Source organism: Megalops cyprinoides, chromosome 3, assembly GCF_013368585.1.
Source record: "Megalops cyprinoides isolate fMegCyp1 chromosome 3, fMegCyp1.pri, whole genome shotgun sequence".
Classification (NCBI taxonomy): Eukaryota; Metazoa; Chordata; class Actinopteri; order Elopiformes; family Megalopidae; genus Megalops; species Megalops cyprinoides.
The window spans coordinates 54,320,469-54,335,468 of record NC_050585.1 but is presented as its reverse complement, the minus strand read 5'-3'; the positions used below and the strand labels follow the sequence as shown (position 1 = coordinate 54,335,468).

General features: G+C 51.4%; 1 protein-coding gene across 1 annotated transcript in view; it reads left to right on the top strand.

Moving 5' to 3' along the window:
* LOC118774057 (collagen alpha-5(IV) chain-like) overlaps positions 1 to 15,000 on the top strand; it is a 42,144-nt gene that overhangs the window by 13,465 nt on the left and 13,679 nt on the right. Inside the window, exons 3-27 of the mRNA XM_036523171.1 lie at positions 58 to 147; positions 392 to 436; positions 1,033 to 1,077; positions 1,781 to 1,843; positions 3,089 to 3,142; positions 3,935 to 3,961; positions 4,350 to 4,430; positions 5,045 to 5,107; positions 5,765 to 5,800; positions 5,982 to 6,023; positions 6,394 to 6,486; positions 7,000 to 7,053; positions 9,057 to 9,113; positions 9,563 to 9,607; positions 9,694 to 9,747; positions 9,836 to 9,877; positions 10,164 to 10,260; positions 10,750 to 10,785; positions 11,915 to 12,166; positions 13,036 to 13,122; positions 13,245 to 13,315; positions 13,477 to 13,668; positions 13,935 to 14,103; positions 14,191 to 14,283; positions 14,414 to 14,518. Coding sequence (XP_036379064.1) covers positions 58 to 147; positions 392 to 436; positions 1,033 to 1,077; positions 1,781 to 1,843; positions 3,089 to 3,142; positions 3,935 to 3,961; positions 4,350 to 4,430; positions 5,045 to 5,107; positions 5,765 to 5,800; positions 5,982 to 6,023; positions 6,394 to 6,486; positions 7,000 to 7,053; positions 9,057 to 9,113; positions 9,563 to 9,607; positions 9,694 to 9,747; positions 9,836 to 9,877; positions 10,164 to 10,260; positions 10,750 to 10,785; positions 11,915 to 12,166; positions 13,036 to 13,122; positions 13,245 to 13,315; positions 13,477 to 13,668; positions 13,935 to 14,103; positions 14,191 to 14,283; positions 14,414 to 14,518 — 1,993 coding nt within the window. The remainder of the gene's footprint in view (positions 1 to 57; positions 148 to 391; positions 437 to 1,032; positions 1,078 to 1,780; positions 1,844 to 3,088; positions 3,143 to 3,934; positions 3,962 to 4,349; positions 4,431 to 5,044; positions 5,108 to 5,764; positions 5,801 to 5,981; positions 6,024 to 6,393; positions 6,487 to 6,999; positions 7,054 to 9,056; positions 9,114 to 9,562; positions 9,608 to 9,693; positions 9,748 to 9,835; positions 9,878 to 10,163; positions 10,261 to 10,749; positions 10,786 to 11,914; positions 12,167 to 13,035; positions 13,123 to 13,244; positions 13,316 to 13,476; positions 13,669 to 13,934; positions 14,104 to 14,190; positions 14,284 to 14,413; positions 14,519 to 15,000) is intronic.

Below are 15,000 nucleotides of genomic sequence, written 5' to 3'. Positions count from 1 at the left end.
TCTGTGTCTTGCTTCCATGTTGAGTTGGCTCAGCTCAGTTTGGGTTCTGTTTTGCAGGGTGAGAGAGGTCCTCCGGGGCTGCCGGGCCAGCCGGGCGTGCCGGGATTCCCAGGCCCTGAGGGGCCCTTGGGGCCCAGGGGGGAGAAGGTAGGGGACGCCTCTCTCCACAGCATGCGCAGTGTAGCGAGGCACAGCGCCCTCTAGAGGACAGAACTGCATCAATGTGCCAGAGCAGGTAATGCACTGCTCTGCAGGGATGTCTGCGCTGTGACTGGGTTCCCACAGCAACTGGACGTGGATGGTTTGCGATTGTAAAATACTGGTGTCGAGTTTGCATTAGTGGTGGTTGCTATGGTAACAGTGAGACTGACCTGTGCTTGTTCTCTGGCAGGGCAATGATGGTCTCCAAGGTCAGCCCGGCCCAAAAGGAATCAGAGTGAGTATCTGAGGAAGGTTCTGACCCGCGGGCTGACCCACACTCACAAATATGGGAAATATGTATGAAAAAAATGGTATTTCTGAACTTCCTTGCTCCATTACACACTGGTGTATCACCACTGATGTATCAACCCTAGTGTTACACTGATGTGATGGCAGTCCTGTGTTTGACTCCCCCATTATTCTCCCAAACCTTGTCTGACAACATAAGTCCCCACTACAAGCCATGCATTAACATCTGAGCCATGTGGATAAACCCCGCCCACAGGAAGTGATGTCGCCCTCATCTCTCATAAGGGCTACACTGTGACTGAACTGTTGGAGTCCGTGTGAGGATTACATTGTAGGATTTTTTATGTTATTTCCCAGTGGATTTTTAGCATGATAACCAAATTCACCTATAATTTGCTTTAGCTGTGATTAGAAATATAGCTGTTGAAGAGGGAACCTACTACCATACCAGTGAAATAGTGCTTTCTCTGTATCTGTATTACTGAGAGAACTGTGACGCTTCTGGGATTGTGAGTGCTGTGGAGTGTGGTGAGTATGAGAGAGTCTCGTGTTTCTGAGCTGCTGGGTCATGCTGTTTTTTAGGGACCCACAGGACTGCCTGGATTTCCAGGTACCCCAGGGATCCCGGTGAGTTTCTGGGGCAGCCGGAGGTGGGGCGGGGGGGCAGTGGGGCATGGGCGGCCATAAACTCTGTGCTTTACTCCCTCTTTTGGTATGCATCCGTCTGCATATCACCCCCCCCTCTTCCCCCCAACTGTGTCTCACGCTGTCTCTGTACCCACCATCCTCCATTCCTCCCAAGATTCCACACCCCCTCATGGCCCCGCCCACATTACATCATTTACCACATTAGCCTATCACAGTGTAGCAGTGGTGAGGTAAGCGCAGTGTATGCAGACTGTTAGGTTTTAGTGCACTTTGTACAGACAGTAAGAGGTGTGCAGTTTAAATTGCAGTACAGTGCAAATGTTCTCCTACCTCAGCAAGTCACTCTGTTGGGCATGTCACCAGGATGGGCGTGACACCTGGGTGGGCGTGCTCCTGGGTGGGCGTGACACCTGGGTGGGCGTGCCCCAGTGTGGCCGTGCTCCTGGGTGGGCGTGCCCCAGTGTGGGCGTGCCCCAGTGTGGGCGTGCCCCTGTGTGGGCGTGCTCCTGGGTGGGCGTGCCCCTGTGTGGGCGTGCTCCTGGGTGGGCGTGCCCCTGTGTGGGCGTGCTCCTGGGTGGGCGTGCCCCTGTGTGGGCGTGCTCCTGGGTGGGCGTGCCCCTGTGTGGGCGTGCTCCTGGGTGGGCATGTCCCCAGCCTGATTTCCCTGTTTGTGTCTTTGCAGGGTCAACCAGGGCAGGATGGGCCACCAGGGCCCAGGGGACTCCCAGGATGCAACGGCACAAAGGTGTGTGTGGATCTGGTCCAACCAAAAGCTTCTCACTGATGCAGTCTGCACACACAGTCTGCACACACAGACCTGAACACACAGTGCTGAACACACAGTGCTGAACATACAGACCTGAACACACAGACCTGAACACACAGTCTGCACACACAGACCTGAACACACAGACCTGAACCCACAGTGCTGAACACACAGTCTGCACACACAGTGCTGACTCCCAGGATGCAACGGCACAAAGGTGTGTGTGGATCTGGTCCAACCAAAAGCTTCTCACTGATGCAGTCTGCACACACAGTCTGCACACAGAGACCTGAACACACAGTGCTGAACATACAGACCTGAACACACAGACCTGCACCTTTACAGCCCTCAGTAGCTCCTCCTGAAGCGTTTCGTTCAGCACGGCATTCAGTGTGGCGTTCGGTGCGGCGTTCAGTGATCTCCCCTGAGCATGCTAGGGGCCAGGGAGAGAGCGTCCCGTTCAGCGTCCCGCCGAAACGCCACTGCTGGTTTAATCAGTCTGAATGCAGCGTGTCTACGCGCTTGTGTTTTGCTGTCTCTGTCGATTCAGGATGTTTAATGCTGAAGCTCTCTGGCTCCTGATGGCTACAGTTTGCTGTTTGCCATGTTTTTGGGGTGCAGTGTCGTTGCTCAGGGGACCGCAGGGCAGTGAGACACAGTGCCAGTATGCCAGTGTCAGACCCCCCAGCTGTGCGGTCTGGCTGTGCCGTCTGTGAGAGGGTGCAGGAGGGGAGGGGCTCTCTGACTCACTGAACCAATCAGATCTCTTTGAAAGAGGAAGATTCTGTTCCAATCACTGAGTTGCTGATGACATGTGATAGCTCCACCCAGTGTGGTTGGTTCATGACGGGTTGCTGAAGCGTTCATGAAGCCTTTATTTTCCCCTATGTGAACACTTCCTGTGAGGAACCTCACTTCATAAACTCCATAGCAAAAATATCCCCAAGAGCTTGCGAAGATGGCGGACTGGCATGCACATGCAGAGCGATTGCTCATCTGAAGAATGCTGGATACCCTGAGTGATAGTGTTTTGTGTTCATTCACTGAGCACTGTGTGTGTGTTGTGTGTGTTTGCAGGGAGATTGTCATTCATTAAGTCCTGTGTGTGTGTTGTGTGTTTTTGCAGGGAGATTTTCATTCATTAAGTCCTGTGTGTGTGTTGTGTGTGTTTGCAGGGAGATTGTCATTCATTAAGTCCTGTATGTGTGTTGTGTGTCCTCACAGGGAGATCGTGGATTGGCTGGAATCTCTGGCTTTCCTGGGGTCCCAGGCATTTTGGTGAGTGAGTCTGTTGCAGTGCTCTGACCTTCTGCTGGAGTCTCCCTTCACAACCCCTCTGAGAGGCCCCCTTCTGACCATCACACACTGACTGGCCCACTGCTGACTATCACACACTGAGATACCCACTGCTGACCATCACACACTGAGAGACCCACTGCTGACCATCACACACTGAGAGACTCAACGCTGACCATCACACACTGAGAGACCCACTGCTGACCATCACACACTGAGAGACCCAACGCTGACCATCACACACTGAGAGACCCACTGCTGACCATCACACACTGAGAGACTCAGCGCTGACCATCACACACTGAGAGACTCAACGCTGACCATCACACACTGAGAGACTCAACGCTGACCATCACACACTGAGAGACCCACTGCTGACCATCACACACTGAGAGACTCAACGCTGACCATCACACACTGAGAGACCCACTGCTGACCATCACACACTGAGAGACCAAGGTGCAGGTCAGTGCAAACACTGGTCTTCACAGCTCTGCTATTAACGCTGACTGCTGAGTCAGTTTTTTGACTGTGAGTGTTATTCATAAGAAAGACACTGGGGCTGTTCTTCAGAAGATGCATGGAAATATATAGTTCTGAGTAACTGCATCATCCTTGTTTTACCTGTTTGCTCTATTTGTACAGGTGAGTATGCTGTCTTGATAATTGATAAAAATTCCAAGCTGACCGGTTTAATTTTAATTTTGAAGTAATTTTGAACATTTTCACTGTGATTTCTTCATCTTAAACTGACCTGAAAAATACTTTCTTTAGGGTCCTCCAGGTCTCCCGGGCCAGAAGGCAAGTGTTTTTCTTTGAATATAAGAGGAATGTGTACTGAGTGCTGACTCTGGGTTCATGTGCTCCTGTGTTAGTGAGGCACCTGTCTGTTTTTGACATTTTTACAGCTTCAGTGTACGCAGCAGCAAGCGTCTGTGTTTAACAGATACTGTGCTGCTTATTATAGCAGCTCCATAGCAAAATGCAAGCAAATTCATTGAGCATATGTTCCGTTTATAAATGTTAAAATGCTAAAAATGCTGAACACAGCGTCCTAGCTGCTCCAGCTCTTAGCAGAGTCTGGCCAGCGGTGTAGTGTAGTGTCCACTCTGAAATCAGCAGCGGCACATGGCTTCACAGCCTCACCAACGCAAATGCAATACCTGTTGTGACTTGATGCTGTTTCTAGGGAGAGCCGGGCGAGATTTTGGCTTCTGGCCCATATGGACTGAAAGGAGATTCAGGTGTGCCAGGCGGACCGGGCTCTCCCGTAAGTTCTGGGGCTGTCTGTGACCTCTGTGGGGCTGTCTGTGACCTCTGTGGGGCTGTCTGTGACCTCTGTGGGGCTGCAGTCACTGCATTCAGGGTTTGAGTTCAGAGATCCAGATCATGTGACCTTGGAAACTAAATGTCCAGGTTTGCAGCTGAAACAGGAGAGCCCAGATTCTGGCTGCTCACTGTGAATGTGCTACTAACACTGAATCAGCCAGGAATACTCTGCTGAATCTGTGAGTAACAGCCCACTGAATCAGCCAGGAATACTCTGCTGAATCTGTGAGTAACAGCCCACTGAATCAGCCAGGAATACTCTGCTGAATCTGTGAGTAACAGCCCACTGAATCAGCCAGGAATACTCTGCTGAATCTGTGAGTAACAGCCCACTGAATCAGCCAGGAATACTCTGCTGAATCTGTGAGTAGCAGCCCACTGAATCAGCCAGTAAACTACTGAATCAGCTAGTAATACTACTGTATTAGTCAGTAAAACTACTGAATTGTGAGATCTTGTGTAATATGTCACAGAATGACAGTAATTGTATCAATGCGTAAGCCATCTCTTGTGTATTTGTTGAGTGCTTGCATTGATGACCACTGTGTCTCCCAGGGACTGCCTGGCCCTCAGGGATTAACGGGTCCGGTTGGCCCCCCAGGCCACCCAGGCTATGAGGTAATCTGTCCCTCCACACTCTTTTAGGAGACCCCTGTGTGTCTCCATATGTGAGGCTTCATTGCTCATACAGTATTCGTAGCCAGAGCGCGGCCAGACGAAACAGATGCACCATAAAGTATAGTACCTTTAGAGGCTCGTACAGTCAATTAAGGCTGTTTTCACACTTGGTCCGTTTTGCTGGTCCGAACTCGAGTGCAATTATTCCCCCCTCCCCCTGCCCCCGCTGGTCTCCTTTCACATTACATTTTGTGGTTGCGAACCCTGGCCCATTTACATCATCAACACGTAAGGAACGTGCAGCTTTTATTTACCAATGTCGCTAGGCAACGATGCAAAAGGGAGTTTTACTTCCTGGTTTTAGATCGGATAGCTTTCACACCAAATGCAAACCGCTCTGGAGTTCAGGTGAACCTTACCCCAAACCCCTGTTTTCTGGAGGACTCGGGTACGGTCCCTGGTGCGTACCCAAATTTGGAAAACAGCGTTCACATCTACAAAACGAACCAAACTAACGGCTCAAGCGGACTCGGGTCCGCGCCAAAAGGTCTAGTGTGAAAGCACCCTAAGACTCATCTTTGTCTGAGAGGGAAGCATCAGGATTTTAAGGGTGCCATCTGCATTCTCTACACTCCTGATCCTTTCTTTGTTTTTCAGGGGGAACCCGGACCCCCTGGTCCACCTGGACCCAAGGTAAGATTGCTAAATCCACCTGTCATCAGTCATCCATCATTTATGTCATCATTTTATCTATTTACATTCTGACTTTCACTCAACCAATAAATCTTTATCCTGCTTCAGTCTGTCTAGCTGCGTGTTTAATGGTTTAACTGCAGCTCACAGCTCTGTGAATCGTCTTTCTCTCTCTCTACAGGGGAATATGGGCCTGAACTTCCAAGGACCAAAGGGAGAAAAGGTAGGATGAACACAGAGGCAGTGCTAGTCACAGTGCTGGTCACAGTGCAGAGAGGCAGTGCCGGTCACAGTCCCAGTCAGAGAGCAGAGAGACAGTGCCAGTCACAGTGCCAGTCACAGTGCAGAGAGGCAGTGCCAGTCACAGTGCCAGCCACAGTGCCAGTCACAGTGCAGAGAGGCAGTCCCAGTCAGAGAGCAGAGAGACAGTGCCAGTCACAGTCCCAGTCAGAGAGCAGAGAGACAGTGCCAGTCACAGTGCCAGTCACAGTGCAGAGAGACAGTGCCAGTCACAGTGCCAGTCACAGTGCAGAGAGGAGGTCCAGGGGAGCACGGAGATGGTGCAGTGTCTCATTAAAGTTGTGTGTGTGCAGGGTTTATCTGGCCTGCCAGGGCCACCTGGTCCCCCAGGACTGATCAGCGAGCAGCAGAGGCCGTCGGACTATGAGGTGCAGAGAGGGGATAAGGTACGGAAAATAAGACACGACACCTTTCTGTTTTACTCTCTACAACCCGCAAACCAGATGTGCTCACTATGTGCCACTAGATGGCAGCACTTGAAATTAACGTTTTTTAATTTTATCTACAGCAGCCACTAGAGGGTGTCAGATAGCTTCTGACCCTAAAAGCATTTCAGCACAATATACAGCATATTTATATAAAATACAACAAGAGACATTACCAAAATAATATTATGAGTAATCATATAAAGCAGAGAGACCATCACATACAATGGTAACACATTATGAGTCCAGATCTGTCAAAAGAGAGATTCAGCATACCTGTCCGAGAACATACCTGTATATGAACACATCTTTCCATGAACACAACTGTCGGTGAACATGCTTCTCCCGCTATGGCTCAGTGACACAGTAAGGACACGCTATGGCGGGCTGGGGGTTTCAGGAGGGTCATGTGACTGTGACCTGCAGTATTGTAGCCATGGTGATGCTTATTGTGATTGTGTGATTTTGTTCTAGGGTGATCAGGGACCACCTGGCTTCCCTGGACAGCCGGGCCGACCTGGACCTCCAGTGAGTATTTCTGTGCTCACTGAAAAATCCTGTATTCATACACATATCTACATACATACACATATTAATGTGTGTGCTATGTATATCTGTACACATCAGTGGCGGCTGGTGAGCTGGAAACAGGGGAGGCTGAAATTTTACCTTTAAATCTATCATTACTTTCAACCTGTTCCCCTTTATCCTCCTTGATTAACAATAAAACAAATAATTCACAGAATAATTGACACCAATGCATAAACAGAGTAAATGATTATGCTCGCAAAACAGCGCAGGTCTGTCTGTAGTTTGTACACTATTGCGAAAGCTACAGCATGAGATTGTTTAATTAACAAGGATGGCAATTTGAACAATTAAGTGGCAAGTAATCCCAAAGCTTTCTCTTAAATGTTTCACATTACAGCTTTTTCTGTGTTACAAAATTCAAATTACAAAACGGAGCTAAATTCAGTTAGATCGATTTAAATTACTGAGAATAAACTTTTAGGTTTAGTGCAATGAACAATAACGTTTAGAACACAGACCTCACAAAAGCTGTGATGTGTCATGAGCATTTAATGCAATCTCATGCTGTAGCTTTTGCAAGCACACAAACTACAGACACACAGACGTGCAGGTGCTGCTGTCTCTCAACATGTCTCGCTGTGTCTCACTGTGTCTCACTGTCTCTCGCTGTGTCTCACTGTCTCTCGCTGTCTCTCACTGTCTCTCACTGTCTCTCACTGTCTCTCGCTGTGTCTCACTGTCTCTCACTGTCTCTCACTGTGTCTCGCTGTGTCTCACTGTGTCTCACTGTGTCTCGCTGTGTCTCTCACTGTGTCTCACTGTGTCTCACTGTCTCTCGCTGTCTCTCACTGTCTCTCACTGTCTCTCACTGTCTCTCACTGTCTGTCACTGTGTCTCACTTTCTCTCACTGTGTCTCACTGTCTCTCGCTGTGTCTCTCACTGTCTCTCACTGTGTCTCACTGTGTCTCACTGTGTCTCACTGTCTCTCGCTGTGTCTCTCACTGTGTCTCACTGTGTCTCACTGTCTCTCGCTGTGTCTCTCACTGTGTCTCACTGTCTCTCACTGTGTCTCACTGTGTCTCACTGTCTCTCGCTGTCTCTCACTGTCTCTCACTGTGTCTCACTGTGTCTCACTGTCTCTCACTGTGTCTCACTGTCTCTCGCTGTGTCTCACTGTCTCTCGCTGTCTCTCGCTGTCTCTCGCTGTGTCTCACTGTGTCTCACTGTCTCTCGCTGTGTCTCACTGTCTCTCACTGTCTCTCACTGTCTCTCGCTGTGTCTCACTGTCTCTCACTGTCTCTCACTGTGTCTCACTGTCTCTCACTGTCTCTCACTGTGTCTCACTGTCTCTCGCTGTGTCTCACTATCTCTCGCTGTGTCTCACTGTCTCTCGCTGTGTCTCTCTGTGTCTCACTGTCTCTCACTGTCTCTCACTGTCTGTCACTGTGTCTCACTTTCTCTCACTGTGTCTCACTGTCTCTCGCTGTGTCTCTCACTGTGTCTCACTGTGTCTCACTGTCTCTCGCTGTCTCTCACTGTCTCTCACTGTCTCTCACTGTCTGTCACTGTGTCTCACTTTCTCTCACTGTGTCTCACTGTCTCTCGCTGTGTCTCTCACTGTGTCTCACTGTGTCTCGCTGTCTCTCACTGTCTCTCACTGTCTCTCACTGTGTCTCACTGTGTCTCACTGTCTCTCGCTGTGTCTCACTGTCTCTCGCTGTCTCTCACTGTCTCTCACTGTCTCTCACTGTGTCTCACTGTCTCTCGCTGTGTCTCGCTGTGTCTCACTGTGTCTCGCTGTGTCTCACTGTCTCTCACTGTGTCTCACTGTCTCTCGCTGTGTCTCACTATCTCTCGCTGTGTCTCGCTGTCTCTCGCTGTGTCTCACTGTCTCTCACTGTCTCTCACTGTCTCTCGCTGTGTCTCACTGTCTCTCGCTGTCTCTCACTGTCTCTCGCTGTGTCTCACTGTGTCTTACCCTGTCCCGCTGTGTCCGCAGGGTGTCTCTGGAGGGCAGAAGGGTGAGAAAGGGGAGCCAGGCGAAGCTGGGAAGCGGGTGAGTGACGCACAGCTTACAGCTCTGTATTCATATCTGTATCAAGACATACAGCTGTACATCTATATTTACAGTATAATTATATCCATATAAAGACTTATAGCTCTGTATTCATATCTGTGAAATATCTGTGTCAAGACATACAGCTCTACATCTATATCTATATCAGGAGGTTTTGGCTTTATACCTGTACCTATATCAGGATCCTATACCTGCATCTATAAGGTCATGATAGCCTAGAGTGATGAGTTTTTACTGTTGTCTAGTCTGAATGGAAAGAAGAGCATTGATAAAAATTTGGCTTCATTTCAAGGAATTTTAGGTGAGTCTTCATTCAAACTGAGGTCTGGACTCGCTGTGGTCAGAAAGGTGGTGTTAAGACATTCTGACAGGAAGTGACACACAGGATGTAGAATCATGGCTCATTGGCTCACCTCTCTTCTCCGCAGGGGAAACCTGGCAAAGATGGAGACCCGGGGCCGTCAGGATTCCCGGTAAGCGTCCCGTTCCCTGTGCAGACGTCAGGCTGCCCCGCCCTGCAGGCGCGCTCAGGTGTGCTGTCCTCTTTCCTCTCTGACAGGGCCAGAAGGGGGAGCCAGGAGCCCCGGGACTGTCTGGCAGGGACGGCGAGAGGGTAAGGCTGCTTCACCTGCACCCCAGCACAATGCACCCACAGAAGGAGCGCTGTTGTGACCCGCCTGTGTCTGTGCTCCTCTCCGCAGGGGGAGAAAGGGGACAGAGGATACCCTGGGCCCCCTGGCGCGGTGAGTCTCTCCCCTCAGCTCTTTATCCTCACAGCTGTTTACCACTGTTTCATCTTTCAAACGAACGAGGAAGAAGACACAGAGCACCTCCTGATCGTGGACATTTACATAATTTACATCTTATGTATATTTAATCATTCATGTTGTATGTTTACTTTATCATTTTATGTACATTATTACATACATGGTTAGGGGGTGTTGTGCTGGTGCTCCTCTTTATTAGAGGGGGGTGAGTGGTGGGGGGTGCTGTGAGACTGTGCTGAGAGGGTCACCTGGCCGTCCACAGGTGATCGGCGGAGGAGCTCTGGGAGGCGGAGTGGGATCCAAAGGTGACCCGGGGTACCCTGGAGCTCCCGGGGCAAAGGGGGAGCGAGGCCCGCAAGGTACGCCGGGAGGGCAGTATACACAGTGTCATCCTTCCTTAACCCTTTCATTGCCACAGGTGGCACTATGTCCTCCATAATAGCTTCCCTTCTATAGAGGGACACCCTTGAAACAAAGAATCAGTACACCCTTAAAAGAAACTTAACCAATGTGAAAGTTTATTTCTTAACTATTTACATGTGACTGAACATTTGTGCGCCTGATTGATAAGTTTCTGTAGCCCTCGGTGTGTAGCAGAGCATTCGTTATGTATACTCTCCACTCTGGAGGTCTGTGTGACTGTGATTGTAAAAGGTGCCATGATAAATACAGATGGACTGCATTCATAAATCTTAAATTTATTGTTTAATATTTCAACATATACAACCATGTGACATTTTTTGCGAGTGGAAGGCGGATCTCTTTGCTAAGCTCAGATCTCGCTGAGTGTGGTCCGAACATTTCTGCATATGGATTTTCATTCGTTTTTTTGTGCGTTTTGTCTCTAGGTTTACCTGGGTCAGCGGGAGCGCCAGGTGCACCAGGTGAGTGGCCTCCCGGGGGCCAGGGTTAGCTGTGTCACATGACAAAGTGCAAAGCAGCTAGTCAGGAATTTTTTGTGGGCAGAGGTCATTCTTTAATGTCAACGTGACATTCTGCCCTGTGTAGCACGGTGCCTGTGTTGGTGCCCTGTGCAGTACGGTGCCTGTGTCTGTTTGTGCCTGTGTTGGTGCTCTGTGCAGTACGGTGGCTGTGTTGGTGCTCTGTGTTGGTGCTCTGTGCAGTACTGTGCCTGTGTCTGTTTGTGCCTGTGTTGGTGCTCTGTGCAGTACAGCGCCTGTGTTGGTGCTCTGTGCAGTAAGGTGCCTGTGTCTGTTTGTGCCTGTGTTGGTGCCCTGTGCAGTACAGCGCCTGTGTTGGTGCTCTGTGTTGGTGCTCTGTGCAGTACTGTGCCTGTGTCTGTTTGTGCCTGTGTTGGTGCTCTGTGCAGTACAGCGCCTGTGTTGGTGCTCTGTGCAGTACAGCGCCTGTGTTGGTGCTCTGTGTTGGTGCTCTGTGCAGTACTGTGCCTGTGTCTGTTTGTGCCTGTGTTTCTGCCCTGTGCAGTACTGTGCCTGTGTTGGTGCCCTGTGCAGTACTGTGCCTGTGTCTGTTTGTGCCTGTGTTGGTGCTCTGTGCAGGTGCGGTCCCTGTGTCTGTTTGTGCCTGTGTTGGTGCTCTGTGCAGTACTGTGCCTGTGTTGGTGCCCTGTGCAGTACTGTGCCTGTGTCTGTTTGTGCCTGTGTTGGTGCTCTGTGCAGGTGCGGTCCCTGTGTCTGTTTGTGCCTGTGTTTCTGCCCTGTGCAGTACTGTGCCTGTGTTTCTGCCCTGTGCAGTACTGTGCCTGTGTTGGTGCCCTGTGCAGTACTGTGCCTGTGTCTGTTTGTGCCTGTGTTGGTGCTCTGTGCAGGTGCGGTCCCTGTGTCTGTTTGTGCCTGTGTTGGTGCTCTGTGCAGTACTGTGCCTGTGTTGGTGCCCTGTGCAGTACTGTGCCTGTGTCTGTTTGTGCCTGTGTTGGTGCTCTGTGCAGGTGCGGTCCCTGTGTCTGTTTGTGCCTGTGTTTCTGCCCTGTGCAGTACTGTGCCTGTGTTTCTGCCCTGTGCAGTACTGTGCCTGTGTTGGTGCCCTGTGCAGGTGGGGTGTCTGCAGGTTTTGCAGGGCAGCCTGGTGTCCCGGGTGACAGGGGGCAGAAGGGAGATGCAGGTCTGCCGGGGGCGTCCATCCCTGGGCCCCCAGGCAGAGCGGGACTGGCTGGTGCCCCTGGCCCCCCCGGGCTCCCAGGACCCCCAGGATTCTCAGGCCCCTCCACCTCCTGCAGAGTAGGCTCCCCTGGGCAGCCTGGCCTACAGGGAGACCCAGGATTCCCTGGAGCAACAGGACAGAAAGGTGCAGTGTGTACTCACTCTACACTGTCTGTACTCTACAAACTCTACACTCTCTATGCTCTACTCACTCTACACTCTGAGTGTACTCTACTCACTCTACACTCTGAGTGTACTCTACTCACTCTACACTGTCTGTACTCTACAAACTCTACACTCTCTATGCTCTACTCACTCTACACTCTGAGTGTACTCTACTCACTCTACACTCTCTATGCTCTACTCACTCTACACTCTCTATGCTCTACTCACTCTACACTCTGAGTGTACTCTACTCACTCTACACTCTGAGTGTACTCTACTCACTCTACACTGTCTGTACTCTACAAACTCTACACTCTCTATGCTCTACTCACTCTACACTCTGAGTGTACTCTACTCACTCTACACTCTCTATGCTCTACTCACTCTACACTCTGAGTGTACTCTACTCACTCTACACTCTCTATGCTCTACTCACTCTACACTGTCTGTACTCTACAAACTCTACACTCTGAGTGTACTCTACTCACTCTACACTGTCTGTACTCTACTCACTCTACACTCTCTATGCTCTACTCACTCTACACTCTGAGTGTACTCTACTCACTCTACACTCTGAGTGTACTCTACTCACTCTACACTCTCTATGCTCTACTCACTCTACACTCTGAGTGTACTCTACTCACTCTACACTGTCTGTACTCTACTCATTCTACACTCTCTGTATTCTACACACGCTACACTCTCTGTGCACTCTGTACTCTTCGCATACGGTCTGTATACTGCCTGTTTAACGTTAAATGCTGTCAGTACGCACCCTGCTCTTGTGTAAGCGTGTCGCTCACTGACTGTGCTTCCTGTCAGTCATGTGACCTGCTGTGTGTTCTGCAGGTGAGAAGGGGGACACCTGCATCAACTGTTTTGCCACCAACGTTGTCCCTGGAGCCACGGGCCCCTCGGGCCCTCCTGGATTCCCAGGTAAAACCTCGTCCACTTTCACCTGAAACTGAACCCCTGACAGAGGGGCTGTGGGGTGCTCTACTGTCACATTAAAGCGGTTGTAGACTGACTGCATGAGGTCTCGCTCACCCGTGTTGCAGGCAGTCCAGGTGCACCTGGGGCCAAAGGTGACCGAGGTTTCCCTGGATCGCCGGGGACGGCTGGGGCACCGGTAAGGGTTCCTCCACACGTCCTGTCTGAGATGCTGCTCCATTATCTCTGCCTGTTTAGTGCTCTCAGTAGCGCCCCCCCCCCCCCCCCCCCCCCGTTGGGTGCCGTAGTGCAGCTGCAGGGGGTCGGCCCCACAGTGAGAGATTGTCCCTGTGCTTGCAGGGTTTGCCTGGAGCTCAGGGTGCCCCCGGGTTCCCGGGACAGAAGGGGGAGCCGGGAGATGCCATCGCTGTGGAGGGGGTCAGGGGCGAGAAGGGGGACACGGGCTTCCCGGGACCCCCTGGCCTGCCAGGGCTGGATGGAAGTCCCGGCAGAGACGGCGCACCCGGAGCACCTGGGCCCAAAGGCGCATCTGTGAGTCTCAGAGGGGCGCGATTTGCATATTGGGCTGCCCTGATTCCCTGCAATGGAAGGCGGAGTGTCTGTGATCTTCACCAATAGTATCCTGGCTTTTTCATCTCAAACAGCAGCTCTGAAGAGTAAGAGGAGCTCACAGACACAGAAATCAAGGAAAAAATCATGTTTTTACTCACAGAGAGGTCCTATGTAAGACAGAGGCAGAACATGTGTGAATCAGAGGCATCTTTCAGAGCGAGTGCTCTGCCTCTCTCTGCCTGCAGGGGGCACTTGCCGTTAAAGGAGAACGTGGCCCTCCGGGACTTCCTGGGAGTCCCGGTCTCCCTGGGGATAGGGGACCGCAGGGCCCCCCAGGCTTTGGCCCCCAGGGCCCTCCGGGGGAGAAGGGTGTCCCGGGCGTGGGTGGCAGGACAGGAGCGCCAGGTGCACCAGGTGAGTGAAGGTTCTGTCTGTCCAGGTTATTGAGCAGCACACTGTGGGATGGGAGACCCACTCTGTGCTCCATCTCTGCGCCTGCAGGTGTGAAGGGAGAGCCAGGTCAGACACTGTCAGAGAAGGGGGCTTCGGGTGCCCCAGGACCCAGCGGAGAGCCAGGCCTTACAGGAGCTCCAGGTACGAGGCTCAGCTGACCTCCCGGTTCTGTTGGGCGGGCAGTGTGTGAGGAGTGGTACTGTGAGAGAACTGGGGCACAGTAAGGAACGGCCACTTTGCGGCTCATCTGTGTGTCTTTGGCTGGAACCAGGTGCTCCAGGTGCTCCCGGGCAGCCAGGGATACCTGGGATACCAGGAGCAAAGGGGGACCCCGGCATTCCTGGGATTGGCTTGCCAGGTGCTCCAGGAGAGAAAGGTAAGACCACCTGCGCAAGAACACTCACAAACACACACACACACACACCTGCACAGGAACACTGACACACACACACACACACACACACACACACCTGCACAAGAATGCTGGCACACATACACACACACCTGCACAGGAGCACTGACACACACACACACACCTGCACAGGAACACTGACACACACACACACACACACACACACACACACACACACACCTGCACAGGAACACTGACACACACACACACACACACACACACACACCTGCACAAGAATGCTGGCACACACACACACACACACACACACACACACACACACACACACCTGCACAAGAATGCTGGCACACATACACACACACCTGCACAGGAGCACTGACACACACACAACCACACACACACACACCTGCACAGGAACACTGACACACACACACGCACACACACCTGCACAGGAGCACTGACATACACACACCTGCGCAGGAACGCTG